This window comes from Caretta caretta, chromosome 1 (assembly GCF_965140235.1).
Source record: "Caretta caretta isolate rCarCar2 chromosome 1, rCarCar1.hap1, whole genome shotgun sequence".
NCBI classification, from domain to species: domain Eukaryota; kingdom Metazoa; phylum Chordata; order Testudines; family Cheloniidae; genus Caretta; species Caretta caretta.
Window position 1 is genome coordinate 266,601,064 of NC_134206.1, and position 16,945 is coordinate 266,618,008.

The 16,945-nt window shown below is 41.2% G+C and overlaps 1 protein-coding gene across 1 annotated transcript in view; it reads left to right on the forward strand.

Moving 5' to 3' along the window:
• The window catches only part of NUP205 (nucleoporin 205), a 71,448-nt gene that overhangs the window by 46,995 nt on the left and 7,508 nt on the right, over positions 1 to 16,945 (forward strand). Inside the window, exons 25-36 of the mRNA XM_048835446.2 lie at positions 388 to 462; positions 1,191 to 1,348; positions 3,192 to 3,272; positions 3,733 to 3,924; positions 4,864 to 5,134; positions 5,647 to 5,745; positions 7,005 to 7,153; positions 8,305 to 8,496; positions 9,759 to 9,880; positions 11,343 to 11,481; positions 11,716 to 11,842; positions 12,925 to 13,001. Coding sequence (XP_048691403.1) covers positions 388 to 462; positions 1,191 to 1,348; positions 3,192 to 3,272; positions 3,733 to 3,924; positions 4,864 to 5,134; positions 5,647 to 5,745; positions 7,005 to 7,153; positions 8,305 to 8,496; positions 9,759 to 9,880; positions 11,343 to 11,481; positions 11,716 to 11,842; positions 12,925 to 13,001 — 1,682 coding nt within the window. The remainder of the gene's footprint in view (positions 1 to 387; positions 463 to 1,190; positions 1,349 to 3,191; positions 3,273 to 3,732; positions 3,925 to 4,863; positions 5,135 to 5,646; positions 5,746 to 7,004; positions 7,154 to 8,304; positions 8,497 to 9,758; positions 9,881 to 11,342; positions 11,482 to 11,715; positions 11,843 to 12,924; positions 13,002 to 16,945) is intronic.

Here is a 16,945-nt window from a genome sequence, read left to right on the forward strand (position 1 = left end):
AGATGCACAGAAAGGGCCACAACCAAACAGTTTCTCCCCTATCTGCCTTCACCAGTCTCAACCCTGACCTGATTTTGGTGAGGTGGATGTCTAATTATTAGGAACTGGATTGAGACCATCTATTCATTTTACATTGGCCACCAAACAGTAATATCAATACTTATCATTTCCATTGTGTTTTAACCCTTTAAAGTATTCTACAGACATTACCAGTTACCAGCGAACAGACATAACTGTTTTCACTTTCTACCATCCTAAAAGTAGTGACCTAAAAGTGAGAAATTGACTGGTCTGCTGTCGTGTTATGTGCCCTTTCAGGCTTGGTCAAATTGTTTGCATATTTTCTCTACTTTCGTTTTCTGATTTATTGTATTTCAATACCCTTAGCTGATGGTGAAGGAGGGATGGAAGATGAAAGTCGATCAATCAGTGCATTTCTTCACATTGACACTGCCTCCAAAGGTAAATGCTCTGGAGAGTCATTATTTCTCAATAAAGATTTTCTGCTTATGAACAGGAAGGGCTTCCTCCAGCAGATGTACTTCAGCATGAAAAATGGGAGACATAAGCAACAGCAACAATTGCAGTATGCAGACTATTATCTAGCATGAACTAATGGATTTTAGAAAGCAAGTGACAGTTTTATAATGAGGGAAAAATACTGGAACAGGAGAGGAGGTAAAAGAGTAATGCACAAGGGAGGGCAAAAGGCAGGAGGAGGCAGTCAAGTGAACTGGGACGTAACCATTTTGCGACTTGCTGTGACACACCCCTAAATAGTATCATTAAGTTTCTGTGACTGAAAATGTTTGCATTTGTGTTTAAAAAAATTTTTTTTTTTCTTTTTAAAACCTAGGTAACTAAAGTTGAACTCCTAAATACATGTCAGGCACCCAAATGTTGCTGCAAGTTCTCTTCACCTCTGAAAATCAGGCTGTTTTTATTTAGGAGCTGAATTTTACACACCTGAAAATTTTGGCCCATGAGCATATATAAAATGAGAAATGACGGTTGTAGAAATAAGTTAGTCATCTAAATCATAAAAGACAAATATCTATTCTGTTAACATAGATTAGCTGCTCAGAAAGCTCTTCTTGTTAAAGTGAAGAATTGTATTTACAAAGGTCAGTTAAGGTCCCAGTAGGTCCTTGGTATTTCTGAATAGGATAATAGTTCATTTTCTTCCACAGTACGCAGGAAGATCTTGAGTATTCTGGATTCCATTGACTTCAGTCAGGAGATCCCTGAACCTTTGCAACTGGATTTTTTTGACCGTGCTCAGGTTGAGCAGGTCATTGCTAACTGTGAGCACAAGAATGCACGTGGGCAAGTTATTTGCAACGTCAAGGTAAGCAGTGTTTGGAGAGTGCTGTCTCAAGATAGACACGGTGTCTAAAATTTAATTTGGTAATTTTAAAAAAATGGCTGGTCGGGTTTGGGTTCTGTTATTATTGGTCATTGTACACACTGATAGCGACCCTGGCCCCTGTGTTGGGATTTACCTTCCCAATGAGGTTTAGATAGTGGACAATTAAACTAAAAATATCTTTATTAGTTCAAAGGCTGATCAGCTCAGTAGCACGTTACAAGCATGCAACAATTGGCAATGCACTTATTATCTATCCCCCACCCTCCCAACCATTGTGAGCTGCGATCAGTTACAATAGGGCCAGGAGCAGAACCACCACCTCTACCAAGTGCTCCAGAGTCTTGGCTACCTGTGGGCCTCCTGAGAAATTTCACCTGCAATTGTTGTTACCCTTTAGTATCAAGCAGAAAGTTCTGAAGCACTCAGAACTTGTTTTAACTGGATCTTGTTTACTACCCTTGCTGTTTCTCCTTCATTAGCTCAGACACAGGTCAAACAAGTTTTGTCTAGCAACTACTTACATCACTATAATTGCCTGGTTATTATATTAAGAGCCATTAGGTTTACCTCCGTTTACAGACCCAAACCTGTTGTTCCTTCTCCAAAAGAAAGTTTAGCCATTTCAGTATGTGAACACACAGTTATTTTTACTGTTTTTAGTTGTATGTTTCATCGTGTGAGCTAATTAGACTTAAAACTGATTTTCTTTTTAATGTCCATATCTTGTATAAGAGCTCTTGGTCCTCCATCTGTGTTATACTGATGATGGATGCTGTCAGGGGAGATTTTGTGCTCAACAATGTTTTTCCATTCTAAACTCCCTCTCCCCCCAAATTTTGTTAATAATGTGACTTAAATTGTCACTTATTTATATACCTATAGATTGGAGTAGCATGCAAAGGCTGCAGTCAGGATCATGGTTCCATTGTGCTGGGTGCTGTATGAACATATAGGAAGACCAAATCCCTGCCTTGAAGACTTTAAAGTCTGTAAGACAAAGAGCAGATAAAGGGTTGGGGAAAGGATACAACATGTAAACAGTGATCTGGGTGATTGTAAGAACTTGGCCATGTTGATTCCAGGGTGTTCCATGTCTTTTAAAATATAATTGTTTTAAAAATCTTTAGGACTTTTTTTTGGAGTAGGGAGCAGTTGCAATTGAAGTGGGAAGAGGAAGGGATTGTGGGAATAAGAGGGGGTGGATAAAGGAAGAGGAAAACTGTTAGGGAAAAGGAGAATGGGAAGTGAGGAGAGGAGGGTGTGAAGCACAATGGGTAGAGAGAGTGAAGTTGGGCAGTTGAAGGGCTGCAGTAATAGGAGAGGGGTGAGATAAGGGGGGATATGCAAAATCAAGTAAGCTAAGGGCATGTCTAACTTAATGGGGATTGCTGCCTCTGTGATCAATGCAGCAGGGGTTGATTTAGCGGGTCTAGTGAAGACCTGCTAAATCAACCACAGAGCACTCTCCTGTCAACTCTGGTACTCCACCAGAGCGAGATGAGTATGGTAAGTCAATGGGAGAGTGTCTCCCATCAACGCAGCGCAGTGTAGACACTGCAATAAATCGACCTAAGCTCCGTTGACTCCAACTATGTTACTCCTGTAGCTGGAGTAGCGTAACTTAGGTCGACTTACCTTGATAGTGTAGACAAGACCTAAGTGTGCAGCTGTCTCCTAAGCTGAATCCACTATGTTTGTGTTGCAAACATTTCCAGACAGCGGGGAAGTTCACAATCTAGACACGGCAGTATTTAGGCATACTGGAATCCCCTTTCATTCTGTTAGTTTGATTTTTTTTTTTCTCCTGCTCTTTCAATTCCAGTATCTTCACAGAGTTCTGGTTGCAGAAGTTAATGCCCTTCCAGGAATGGCAGCCATAGGACAGAGACCTTTACTTATGGAGGTAAGTCTAGTCAAAATAACCTGGAGCTTGCCTTGGTAGAGAGTTAGTATTCGGCAAGCTGGGGTGTAAATCTACAGCACACGAGATTGCTGTGCACTAATTGTGTGGAACCTGCCTCCATGCACTAAAAGTTCCCTTGTGTGCTTTGACCTACTGATGTTTGAAATGGGAGAAGGTCAAAGCACACGAGGGAACTTTTAATGCCTGGTAGCAGGGTCCATATGGCCAGTTAGTGCACAGCACTCTAGAGCGCTGTAGATTTACACCCTACTTGGAAAAGTCCCTAGTCCCATTGAATTGAAAGAACAATCCCATTGCTTTTTCTGATAGCCTAAAGATATTTAAGTGGTTTGTTTTTTTCAGAGACTATGACCATAAAGTAAGACAAGCCAGCTGCAGTCTGTCATCATATTCTTGTGCTATATAATCTAACTAAAATTTCCTTTTCTTGGGAGTCCAGGAGATCAACACAATTCTGCAGTACGTGGTGGAGCGGAACAAGTTGCTGCAGTGTCTCCATGCAAAGCGGCATGCACTGGAGTCCTGGAGACAGCTGGTGGAAATTATACTCACTGCCTGCCCACAAGACCTCATACAGGCTGAAGATAGACAGCTGGTTATCCGGGACCTCTTACAAGATGTGCATGACAAGGTAATGCTCTTTTGGAAACCAACCATCTTTTTGAACTGTGGTGGTACTTGATTTTGCATTAAAGGGAAAATTTCATCTTTTTACCATTTTACAAAACATCTATTGGGCTGTGTTCGTATTTCAGTTTTCCTCCATCACTATCACTATGCTAGTAAAAATTGCATGTGCTATGGAGAGAGGGAAGAGCGATCTATTTATTTATTTTGCTAAAGCTTTTATTAACTTTGGCAAATGAATACTTTTTACCAGTTTGTAAAGACAACAAAGAAATAAATGTGCCAAATCATTTTATATGTATAAAAAGGCAAGTTAGGAAAAGAACTTGGGTTGCAAAGGATATTTATATAAACAAGTAACTGAGAAGGTAATTTTACCCTTTAAATGGTCAAATGAAATGAGACAAATGAAGTACTGACTTTATCCCCTTCCTGAAGAATTCTTGTGGCTGCTTTCAGATGGGTACCAAGTTTTTCTAAATTGTGTCTTGTTTAACTTTTCCTTTTACTAATACGAATTTTTTTTAGATATTGAAATGTAACATGGCTGAATTGTTCTTTCTCTAACTTGTTTGTTTATATGTGAAATATTTAAAATCAGGCTTTAATACAGCCATTGCACTCTTCTCCCTTCTGTTTTCCTGCCCAAATACATGTGTCGTTATGTTTGTGGTTTGGGGGAGTGAGAACCATAAGGCTAATAGTCTAGTCCAAAATATTATATTACACTCTTTTTGAAAAGACACTGTGTTCAGATATTGATTTATTTTGTATAGAAAATCTTCTATTTCTAATTTAATGAAATAAAAATGTCAAATAACGTAACATTAAGATGCGTTCCTTTTGCTTGCAGAAATTATGTAGATATGGGCAGCTGAATAAGTGGTCTGGTACCTCCTGAAATAAAACATGTTCTCTTTTTCCCCCCACCCATCCTCTTAAGATTCTAGATGATGATGCAGCTCAGGAGTTAATGCCAGTGGTGGCAGGGGCTGTGTTTACCCTCACTGCCCACCTTAGCCAGTCTGTGCGCACTGAGCAAAAGCGGCCACTTGCAGTCCCTGTACCTGGACACTCCCAGTATGTCTTGATGCTGGATGGTTCTTTCACATCATCACCTGGTTCAGAGGGCATATCTGTGGGTTTTGCTTCCATTGGTGACTCTTCCCTCCATATCATCTTAAAAAAACTATTGGATTTCATTTTGAAAACAGGTATGCCGTTAAAAGCATAAAATAATTGCACTGTCTGTGAGTGGATTCTAACATGCCAAGACTGCATAAATGCACTGTGAACTACCCTTAAATCACTGGATTGAACTTCTTTATCGCATTAATACAGGTGCACCTTTCAGAGTTACCTTTATAGACATCCTGTAAGTTATGTTACTCTGAGGAGACAGTTACTTAGCATGCTATCCTGAAAATCAGAACCGTTGAGGTGGAGGGCTATGTAGTGTGTATGTGTAAAAGGGGATTGAATATTGCAGTGGTTATAGCTTATCAGACAAGACCTTGCTTTGCTAAACTCATTCTCGTAACCCTGGATCGGTACGCCAAAGGCAAAGCTCTCGTATAAGAAAACGTAATTTTTCATTTGTTTTGCTACTGCCAGCACTAGCACTGCGAAGATAAATTAAGTGGGGGGTCCAGATGGTATTAATAGAATAATAATTTCACTTATACCAATTTGTTCCCTGTTAAAAATAACTGTTTCTTATGACCAGGTGGTGGATTCCAACGAGTGAGAACACATCTGTATGGATCACTGCTTTATTACTTACAGATTGCCCAGAGACCAGATGAACCAGACACCTTAGAAGCAGGTAGGATACAATTGTGTTTTGAGAAAAAGATGACCAATTGTGTATCAATTCCAGTGCTGTTTGTTATCCCACTGTGTTAGAATTAAGTCGGGACAGAGAATTGTCAACGGCCATTTCTAAGTATTCATTCAAAATGTATTCTGTACCATGAACTTTGGATTTCCTGATATCAAGGACTAAAATATGTGATTTGTTATTCGGTGTCCGTTTAACGAGGAGTGAACCATAATTACAAATCTGTGAAAGGTCTCAGGGCCTGTTGGAAATTTATTAAATTTGTTAACATTGTTGGAAGCTATTGGAAAACATTCTGTGCACTCCTGCTTATGTACTCTCTCAATGTTTCATTTGGAACTACAGGAACCTCTTACTGCTCTTTGGTGCTGCTTTTTTTCCTCTAGCTGAAGATGACTTGAAAGGAACTCATTTTCAAAGCTAATCAAGACTGCTCCTTAAGCAATCAGCAGGGCTACTGGTGCCAGCCACACTCTTTCTGTCTAAGGGCTGAATTCTTTGCCTCTTCAATATTCCTAGCCACTGCTGAATCTCGGAGCAAGGGATCAGGATCAGAAATCAAGCTTCGTTCTTATGCCTGGTCATTCAGACTACCACCACTATGATTTTATTAGTGCTGGGAATTGCAGTGATTGAAAGTGTCAGTAAAATTGTTACAGTTCCTTTACAGTTTATTGATTGCTTTGGACATAACTATTTTCCACTGGATGCATCTTGTTTGCTTCCCTTAAGATTGATTGCTTTGATCTCAGTTGAAGTTTTTAGGTTCAGTTGAAAGAGTTTGCATGTGTACAGGGGCGCTGGAACAATTTTTATAGTGGGGGTGCTGTGAGCCATTGAACCAAACTGTAAATCCTGTATATAATGGAAACCACTTCAAGCCAGGCACCTCCCCACCCCCATGCCCCTAGTTCCAGCTCCTATGCATGTATATCTATTTTATCCTACAGTAAGTTTTCCTGACCAGACCATCTGAGGGGAGGGGAGATATACATACATGTATACACACACCCCCTACTTGGATGTTCTGGCCAGAGTAACTGATTTTAGGACCAAATATATTTGTACAGGAACCTTGTCACTTCAGCAGCGCGCTTCCCCCCCCCCACCCCCCCGTTACTGAGATTATGTATAGATTATGACTACTTTGAATGTCCTGAAAGAAGTGGCTTCTGTTTTGCTGCATCAAACCACTTCATTCTTCTGCATCTCCTTTAATTCTGTTTTTCTCACTTTTTTTATAGCCAAGAAAACAATGTGGGAACGTCTGACAGCTCCAGAAGATGCATTCAGTAAACTGCAGCGAGAAAACATGGCAATTATTGAAAGCTATGGTGCTGCCCTCATGGAGGTGGTCTGCAGAGATGCCTGTGATGGCCATGAGATAGGCCGGGTAAATGAATCTATTCCCTTGTAGCCTAAAGTTGTTTTTTAAGGGATGCTTTTCAACTATTTCGGTGAACGTTTGATAATTTTTTTAAATTGTAATTTGGTGAGTATTACAAATATCTACTGAAATAAAAAATCACTCGACAATTTAGATATATTTTTATAAAAAAACATTATTTTGGTATGTTTCAGAGTAACAGCCGTGTTAGTCTGTATTCGCAAAAAGAAAAGGAGTACTTGTGGCACCTTAGAGGCTAACCAATTTATTTGAGCATAAGCTTTCGTGAGCTACAGCTCAAAGCAATGTGTGAACTCACCCTGCTAGCTGTGCAGAAGCAGGACCGTTGTTAATGCTGTTGCAGAGGTAGTATGGTCTAGAGGACAAAGCACAGGACTGGAAGCCAGGACTTGCTGAATCCCATGTCTAGATCTGATATTGACCTGCTGTTTGATCTTGGGCAAATGTCTTGATTTCCTTGTGTCTGTTTCCTTACTTATAAAATGTGAATAAAATCCTCACAGGGACTTCATCATTTTCAAAAACTGTGTTTAAAGATAGCTTCAGGTATTTCATTGTCCTAACTTAGTGATTTATACCATCGTATTTTCAATTTTTTAAAACATTTCTCTTTCTCCTCTTGCTGTATGAAAGATCCAGGGGAAGGAGTGAAAATGACAAGACAGGTAGTTTTGTCAAATGTGCCAGTAAAGAAACTGAAGAGAGAAAATGTTTTCACTTATTTTTCAGATATAGTGAGGTTATATGCTACTTGTAACAAGAGTAGACTTAAAAAAAAAAAAACAACAAATATTATTTTCAAGTAGATAAGTGTCCCTATAGTGTTTGGAAGCATTTTGAAGATATTCTAAGTATTAGTTTTGCTAGATAGAGCCATAAACAACAAAGGGAGTCAAGTTGGTTTTCTCTGTATTAAAACCCCACGAACTAGATGGTGCAATAACTTCCAAATAAAAGAACAGGTTAGTGTGTGGGGAAAAAATATATTCAGTTTTGTTAAGAGGTTTCTACAAACAATGGACCAAAATAAGGTGTGAATTTCAGTATATAAGCATGTTGCCTGTCTCGAGGCATGTATTAGAAATCTCAGCATTCTGGCTAATTGATTTAATTATTTTTTTGTTTATTATTTTTAGATGCTAGCACTGGCTTTACTTGATCGCATTGTCTCAGTAGACAAGCAGCAGCAATGGCTCTTGTATCTCTCCAACAGTGGCTACCTGAAGGTGCTTGTGGATAGCCTAGCAGATGATGACTTCACTCTTCAGAACTTACTCATGCCTCAACCTCCTTTACTTAAAGCTCTTTACACCTATGAATCCAAAATGGTAAGAGCTCACCCGGGACTGTTTTCTTCACAAACGAAAGTTGCTTTCTTGAGCTTCACGTTCTTGATAAGAGTGCGTGTCCAATTAACAGATGACATATTTAAAAACCATATGGGCCTTTCTGTTTCATCAATATGTTTTCAATTTATGGTATTTTCAACAACAGCAAAAGTTGTTCTGCATACAATAGATATGTTTTGGGATACTGTTGAAAGCAAGGAGGGCAAGAACATTAATATAAATGGAGTACTTGTGGCACCTTAGAGACTAACAAATGTATTTGGGCGTAAGCTTTCGTGGGCTAAAACCCACTTCATCAGATGCATGCAGTGGAAAATACAGTAGGAATAGAAATGAGAGAGAGAGAACATGGAAAAAAGGGGGTTGCCATACCAACTCTAATGAGACTAATCAATTAAGGTGGGCTATTATCAGCAGGAGGAAAAAAATAAAAAAACCTTTTGTAGTGATAATCAGGATGGCCTATTTCAAACATTTGACGAGAAGGTGTGAGTAACAGTAGGGGAAAAATTAGCAGGTGGAAATAGTTTTTAGTTTGTGTAATGACCCATCCACTCCCAGTCTTTATTCAAGCCTAATTTAATGGTGTCCAGTTTGCAAATTAATTCCAGTTCTGCAGTTTTTCATTGGAGTCTGTTTTTGAAGTTTTTTTTGTTGAAGAATTGTGACTTTTAGGTCTGTGATTGAGTGTCCAGGGAGGTTGAAGTGTTCTCCGACTGGTTTTTGAATGTTACAATTCTTGATGTCTGATTTGTGTCCATTTATTCTTTTGCATAAAGACTGTCCGGCCTGGCCAATGTACATGGCAGAGGGGCATTGTTGGCACATGATGGCATATATCACATTGGTAGATGTGTAGGTGAATGAGCCCCTGATGGTGTGGCTGATGTGACTATTTCCACCTGCTAATTTTCCCGCTACTGTTACTCACACCTTCTTGTCAACTGGTATGGCAACCCCCATTTTTTCATGTTCTCTGTCTGTCTGTTTGTCTGTCTGTCTGTCTGTCTATCTATCTGTCTATCTTTCTACTGTATTTTCCACTGCATGCATCTGATGAAGTGGGTTTTAGCCCATGAAAGCTTATGCCCAGATAAATTTGTTAGTCTCTAAGGTGCCACAAGTACTCCTCATTCTTTTTGCTGATACAGACTAACACAGCTACCACTCTGAAACCTATAAATGGAGTCTCACTGTAAGTTTGCATGACTGTTTTTTCCCTGTTCTCTTCTATATTCTAGGCATTCTTGACTAGAGTGGCTAAAATCCAACAGGGGGCATTAGAGTTGCTGAGGTCTGGAGTAATTGTGAGGCTTGCACAGTGTCAGGTATATGACATGCGACCAGAGACACATCATCAGGGGTAGGTGTCCATGGAATTGGTCCTTTAACTGAGTGCTAGACCATAAAACCCATTCTTGGAGGATGCGAAAATCACTGACTTTTGCAGTCTTTCATCCTTGTGTTAAAAATGTTTTCTCTGTTTAACTTTTCAGTAGCTAAATTCAAGCTGTCTTATTGGCATGGAAAATTCCGGTTTACCAGGCATAAAGGGGTAAATTATGGTACTTTCCAGTTGGCTCCAGGATATAAAGCCCTCTAGCTTATCTGATTCTGTGGAAAGTAGTCCAGAATTTTTTAAACATAAATTAGGTTCTGCTTGTTTAGAGCTGAAGTTGCTGAAATCTACAGCAGCGAAAATTAGTGTTGTTTAAACCATTTTTCTATATATTATAGACTTAATTTTTGAGGGATTGGAGGTGGTTTGAAGGTGGTGGTTAGAGCCTGTGTTTGATGCATTCTCTTCTTCCTTCCTCTAAGAACACACAGAACATATAATATTGAAGTAAATTTAATTTCCAAGTTGTTTCATGATATTTGTAATATGTGACACAGCAACTTGGGGGGAGGGATAGCTCAGTGGTTTGAGCATTGGCCTGCTAAACACAGGGTTGTGAGTTCAATCTTTGAGGGGGCCATTTAGGGATCTGGGACAAAAATTTGGGATTGGTCCTGCTTTGAGCAGGGGGTTGGACTAGATGACCTCCTGAGGTCCCTTCCAACCCTGATATTCTGTGATTCTGTGAACTCCATGGAGTTGTACAGTGTTGTTAAATTGGTTAATTAGAGTAACCTAAACACTGCCTAACTTTCTCAGCAGGAAGTTTGTATGTCTAATTATTTTGAAGGTGCTAGCAACCAGGAGCAGGAGCTCAGATGGCCAGTATCTGTTGGGGTGGGGACACAATGTGCAACTTTTGGTTGTGAGGTGGCTGGGGGAAGAAAAGGAGTAACTTGTATGTTTAGGAAAAAACATCTTGACTAATTTCCAACCCTGATACTCACTTTACATTTCCAAGGCAATCTTTGCAACAAAAAGAACTAGAAACGTAAAAAAAAAAGGTGGGGGGGCATAGGGGGGTTTCAGTAAGCACTGAGGTCTAACTATATCAGCTGGAGTTTACATGCTCTGTTGGAACCTGAAAGGAGTGTTTCTGAAGCCGCTTGTTTTCACTGAGGACAACTGAGGAAAACAAATCTGCTGTTTCTAGACCAAGTCCATCTGATTAATCTGGACATTTTCAAAGAAACATTGTCTTCTAGCTAGAGAATGCATGGGAAACTTCAGATCTAAAGCAGCTTTCTGAGGAAGTTAAAAAGGGATCTGTGTGAAATTGGCCTTATACTGGAAAGCTAACAGCTTTAACTAAGAAGCTATTATTGAGTACTGTGATGTTTCCGTACCCTTTAGGGTGCTTGTAAATTGTTTTTGTAGCCTCCAGTTTCCTTCAACTATTGATACCCTTCATCTTAAATCTCTTCAGAATGTTTGGAATGAGAGATCCGCCTGTCTTCATTCCTGCTCCTGTGGAGCGCTATCGCCAGATTCTTCTCCCAGCCCTTCAGCTGTGCCAGGTGATCCTCACATCCAGCATGGCACAACATCTGCAGGCAGCTGGACAGGTAAGCTAAGAGGCCAAGAATGATCTTTCGGTGTCCAACATTGGCTGATGATATCCTGTTTGCTGCCAGATTATGTATAATATTTGTTCTGTCAGTAACATTTTCTTTATAATGTTCGCACCACTATGAGAAATTGCACTGAAGTTCTTAAAGTAATAATTCTGATTTTATTTATTAGATTACTATTCAATTTTTTCATCACTCATGTTTTCCTTCCCCCTTTCTGTGGTTTAGGTTTTGCAGTTTCTAATATCCCATTCAGATACTATTCAGGCAATCTTGCGGTGTCAAGATGTCAGTGCAGGATCACTTCAGGAACTAGCCTTTCTGACAGGAATAATCAGCAAAGCAGCTCTGCCTGGTAGGGTTATATCTTAAATCGCAAAAAATCCAATTTTGTTATACTTGTCTGACTTAGTCACATAAGCTTGATTCTTTTGATGTACTGTCAAAGGAATAAAATGCATCATGGAAAATCTGTTAAAAATTGTATCTTATTGGAATGTATGGCTTTGGAAAGAGACATGGGAAATAATTATTATTGAGGCAAAGAATGGTGGGTTGGCAGTGGATGTGGAATCCACAATATGTTGATGTAGGCTTGACTTTCCTGCTGCATTTGCATAATAATACCTAATACTTCTACAGTGCTTTCAGTGTTCTAATATTAGCCTACTACAATTCATCTTCACAATGCAATTGGGAGGTAGATACAAGGGGATTGTTCAGCCAGTCCACTTTACAACTGAGAAAACTGAGGCACAGGAACTTATTTGCCTAAAATAATCTAGTTTTTTTTCCTAGTTGGTGGTAATTAATGTTTCCTACATTTTTATTTATAAAGTTTTTTTGTGGGGGGCGATACTGTAGGTTAGTGCACTAACCTCCTCTCTCTGAGGATCTACCTTCATGAAAGTATCTATTCACTATTGTGCTGGGTTTGGTGGTCCTCTCTAGACCACCCTTGTGGACATATTTGGGCTCCTCCCAAATTCACCATACTATGTTTAGTCATGATTGGCAGTGTTTCCTCACGAGGGGCCTATGACTAGAATTACAATGGCCGTACAGTGCTGTAGGTCGTAACTGAAGTTTATTGGTTTAGCTATGTGGAAAGACTAGCACAACAACTGCCAGTTCTTTGCCAAGGCTTCATTTTTTTCATAAGTGCTGAAATTCACCCCAAAACTTTATTTTAAAAAATGCATATAGTATTACTCAATAAATAATGTTATTACATAATCGTATATATCCTAGTAGCTACAGCTAGATCTGAACACATTCTTCACAAAAATGTTTGTGCAAAAGTTTTGTCAAAATTTCATTTTGATGGACGTTTTCTGACCAGCCCTATTAGTTAAATGTAAAATACTAAACCATAAGTGTTTTTAATTAAAAGAAAAAACACCCAGGTATTGTATCCTCTCATGTCTGTTTCGTTAGGTGTGTTAGGTGAATTCGATATCGATATTAATGAAGGGACACAAATGGAGCTACAAGGGCATATAGGACGATTTCAGGTAACTGAGTTTTATGTTTTAGTCTCATGTCTGTTTGGAATTTCATATTTAAATGAGAATTGCATCCTAATTTTGTACCAGTTCTCATAGAACGAATATCTGTTACTCTCTAACTAAGAATTGAGAATCTTATCTCCTCCCCTCCCCCAGCAAAAAAAAATAAAATAAAAAAGAATTGAAGACTTTGACAAAAGGAAAGTTAGGTTAGAGACTTTCATTTTACAGTCGAGCCTGCAGAGATCTGTAGGATTCATCTACTACATGTGAAGAAAGAGGAGGGATTTGAGACCAATACCAAAATGAAGTAATTCAGAAGTATTCCACTTTCACCACAAAGACATCCTCAGCTCCACCTGTTGATGTGTCTGACACACCCAATGTCTTATTTCTTTCCTTGTCCCTTTTAAGGAGAAACCAGATATATGGTGCAGGGCAGTAGGTCTTGATTAGAATCCATAACGACAGTCCCATATCCAGGGTTCACACCCTACTTTCTGCTCTGAAGCCTTGCTGTTGTACTGCTTTCTTCCACTAGTAGGAACTACTTCTTTCTCACCTAATTGTATAAAGAGGCTGCCACACCAAATGCTTTTGGACAGGAGAGTAAGATAATGTGTTCTCTTGAACCCTGATTATTGCTACTCCATAGATGAGCCAAAAGTGGGCTAGCAAGCAGTAAGCAGCTGCTGTAGTACTGATGGGACTGAGTGCTCAAGTTCTGCATCCCTCAGCATGAGTCCCCCTGGAAAACCAGAGAAAGGGTTCCTGTTTTGTGCAATTTAATTTCTTTATTAATTTAAAAATTGGGTGGCCTGAATAATATGCTTATAACAAATTGAGTGAAAAGACAGGAAGTACTGTATTCTAGCCCATATGCCGCTGTGGTCATCAAGTAAGAAAAGAAGACTTAATTATTTTTCTCTCTACACCTCCCTCCCCCCAAAAGTATTTAGCAATAAGTATTTCTAAGGTGTATTTTAATAATTGCCATGTGGAACTGGTTCAGTGTTTGAGGTATATTTGGTGATCATAATAGCCCTACTTAAACTAAGAACACAACCATCCTGGTGGGTAGTTGTTACTGCCGTCCTGTCAGACCATGCAATGTACAGTGTATTTGACTTGGAATGGTTGGTTAATTCAAATTTACACGGTTTAGTATCTTCTCGTCTAATCTTCGTTTTAGAATTTGTAAATGGTTGGTGCTAATCACAATCCAGTGTTGTCTGTTCTTATATAAACCAACACAGTTTGGTGACATTGGGCCTTTTTCAGGAAACTGAAAACATGAGGAGAGTTTGAAGACATTTATCTCCAGTGTGTTTTCAGATGACATACTGGAGGATACAGTCTAAGGGTATGTCTACACTACGAAATTAGGTCGAATTTATAGAAGTTGGTTTTTTAGAAATCGGTTTTATATATTTGAGTGTGTGTGTCCCCACAGAAAATGCTCTCAGTGCATTAAGTGCATTAACTCGGCGGAGTGCTTCCACAGTACCGAGGCTAGAGTCGACTTCCGGAGCATTGCACTGTGGATAGCTATCCCACAGTTCCTGCAGTCTCCGCTGCCCATTGGAATTCTGGGTTGAGATCCCAATGCCTGATGGGGCTAAAACGTTGTCGTGGGTGGTTCTGGGTACATATCGTCAGGCCCCCGTTCCCTCCCTCCCTCCGTGAAAGAAAAGGCAGACAATCGTTTCGTGCCTTTTTTCCTGAGTTACCTGTGCAGGCGCCATACCACGGCAAGCATGGAGCCCGCTCAGGTAACCGTCACCGTATGTCTCCTGGGTGCTGGCAGACGTGGTACTGCATTGCTACACAGCAGCATCAAGCCCTTGCCTTGTGGCAGCAGATGGTACAGTACAACTGGTAGCCGTCCTGGTCATGTCCAAGGTGCTCCTGGCCACGTCGGCCAGGAGCGCCTGAGCAGACATGGGCGCAGGGACTAAATTTGGAGTGACTCGACCAGGTCATTCTCTTTAGTCCTGCAGTCAGTCCTATTGAACCGTCTTATGGTGAGCAGTCAGGCGATACGGATTGCTAGCAGTCCTATTGCATCATCTTCTGCCGGGCAGCCATGAGATGTGGGTGGCATGCAGTCCTTCTGCACCGTCTGCTGCCAGCCAAAGATGTAAAAGATAGATGGAGTGGATCAAAACAAGAAATAGACCAGATTTGTTTTGTACTCATTTGCTTCCCCCCCTCCCCTGTCTAGGGGACTCATTCCTCTAGGTCACACTGCAGTCACTCACAGAGAAGGTGCAGCGAGGTAAATCTAGCCATGTATCAATCAGAGGCCAGACTAACCTCATTGTTCCAATAAGAACAATAACTTAGGTGCACCATTTCTTATTGGAACCCTCCGTGAAGTCCTGCCTGAAATACTCCTTGATGTAAAGCCACCCCCTTTGTTGATTTTAGCTCCCTGAAGCCAACCCAGTAAGCCGTGTCATCAGTCGCCCCTCCCACCGTCAGAGCAACGGCAGACAGTCGTTCCGCTCCTTTTTTCTGTGCGGATGCCATACCAAGGCAAGCATGGAGGCCGCTCAGCTCACTTTTGGCAATTAGGAGCACATTAAACACCACACGCATTATCCAGCAGTATATGCAGCACCAGAACCTGGCAGAGCGATACCGGGCGAGGAGGCGACGTCAGCACGGTCACGTGAGTGATCAGGACATGGACACAGATTTCTCTGAAAGCATGGGCCCTGCCAATGCATGCATCATGGTGCTAATGGGGCAGGTTCATGCTGTGGAATGCCGATTCTGGGCTCGGGAAACAAGCACAGACTGGTGGGACCGCATAGTGTTGCAGGTCTGGGACGATTCCCAGTGGCTGTGAAACTTTCGCATGCGTAGGGGCACTTCCATGGAACTTTGTGACTTGCTTTCCCCTGTCCTGAAGCGCATGAATACCAAGATGAGAGCAGCCCTCACAGTCGAGAAGCGAGTGGCGATAGCCCTCTGGAAGCTTGCAACGCCAGACAGCTACCGGTCAGTTGGGAATCAATTTGGAATGGGCAAATCTACTGTTGGGGCTGCTGTGATGCAAGTAGCCCACGCAATCAAAGATCTGCTGATATCAAGGGTAGTGACCCTGGGAAATGTGCAGGTCATAGTGGATGGCTTTGCTGCAATGGGATTCCCTAACTGTGGTGGGGCCATAGACGGAACCCATATCCCTATCTTGGCACCGGAGCACCAAGCCGCCGAGTACATAAACCGCAAGGGGTACTTTTCGATAGTGCTGCAAGCTCTGGTGGATCACAAGGGACGTTTCACCAACATCAATGTGGGATGGCCGGGAAAGGTACATGACGCTCGCATCTTCAGGAACTCTGGTCTGTTTCAAAAGCTGCGGGAAGGGACTTTATTCCCAGACCAGAAAATAACTGTTGGGGATGTTGAAATGCCTATAGTTATCCTTGGGGACCCAGCCTACCCCTTAATGCCATGGCTCATGAAGCCGTACACAGGCAGCCTGGACAGTAGTCAGGAGCTGTTCAACTACAAACTGAGCAAGTGCAGAATGGTGGTAGAATGTGCATTTGGACGTTTAAAGGCGCGCTGGCGCAGTTTACTGACTCGCTTAGACCTCAGCGAAACCAGTATTCCCACTGTTACTACTGCTTGCTGTGTGCTCCACAATATCTGTGAGAGTAAGGGGGAAACGTTTATGGCGGGGTGGGAGGTTGAGGCAAATGGCCTGTCTGCTGGTTACGCGCAGCCAGACACCAGGGCGGTTAGAAGAGCACAGGAGGGCACGGTACGCATCAGAGAAGCTTTGAAAACCAGTTTCATGACTGGCCAGGCTACGGTGTGAAAGTTCTTTGTTTCTCCTTGATGAAACCCCCCGCCCCTTGGTTCACTCTACTTCCCTGCAAGCTAACCACCCTCCTCTCCTCCCTTTAATCACTGCTTGCAGAGGCAATAAAGTC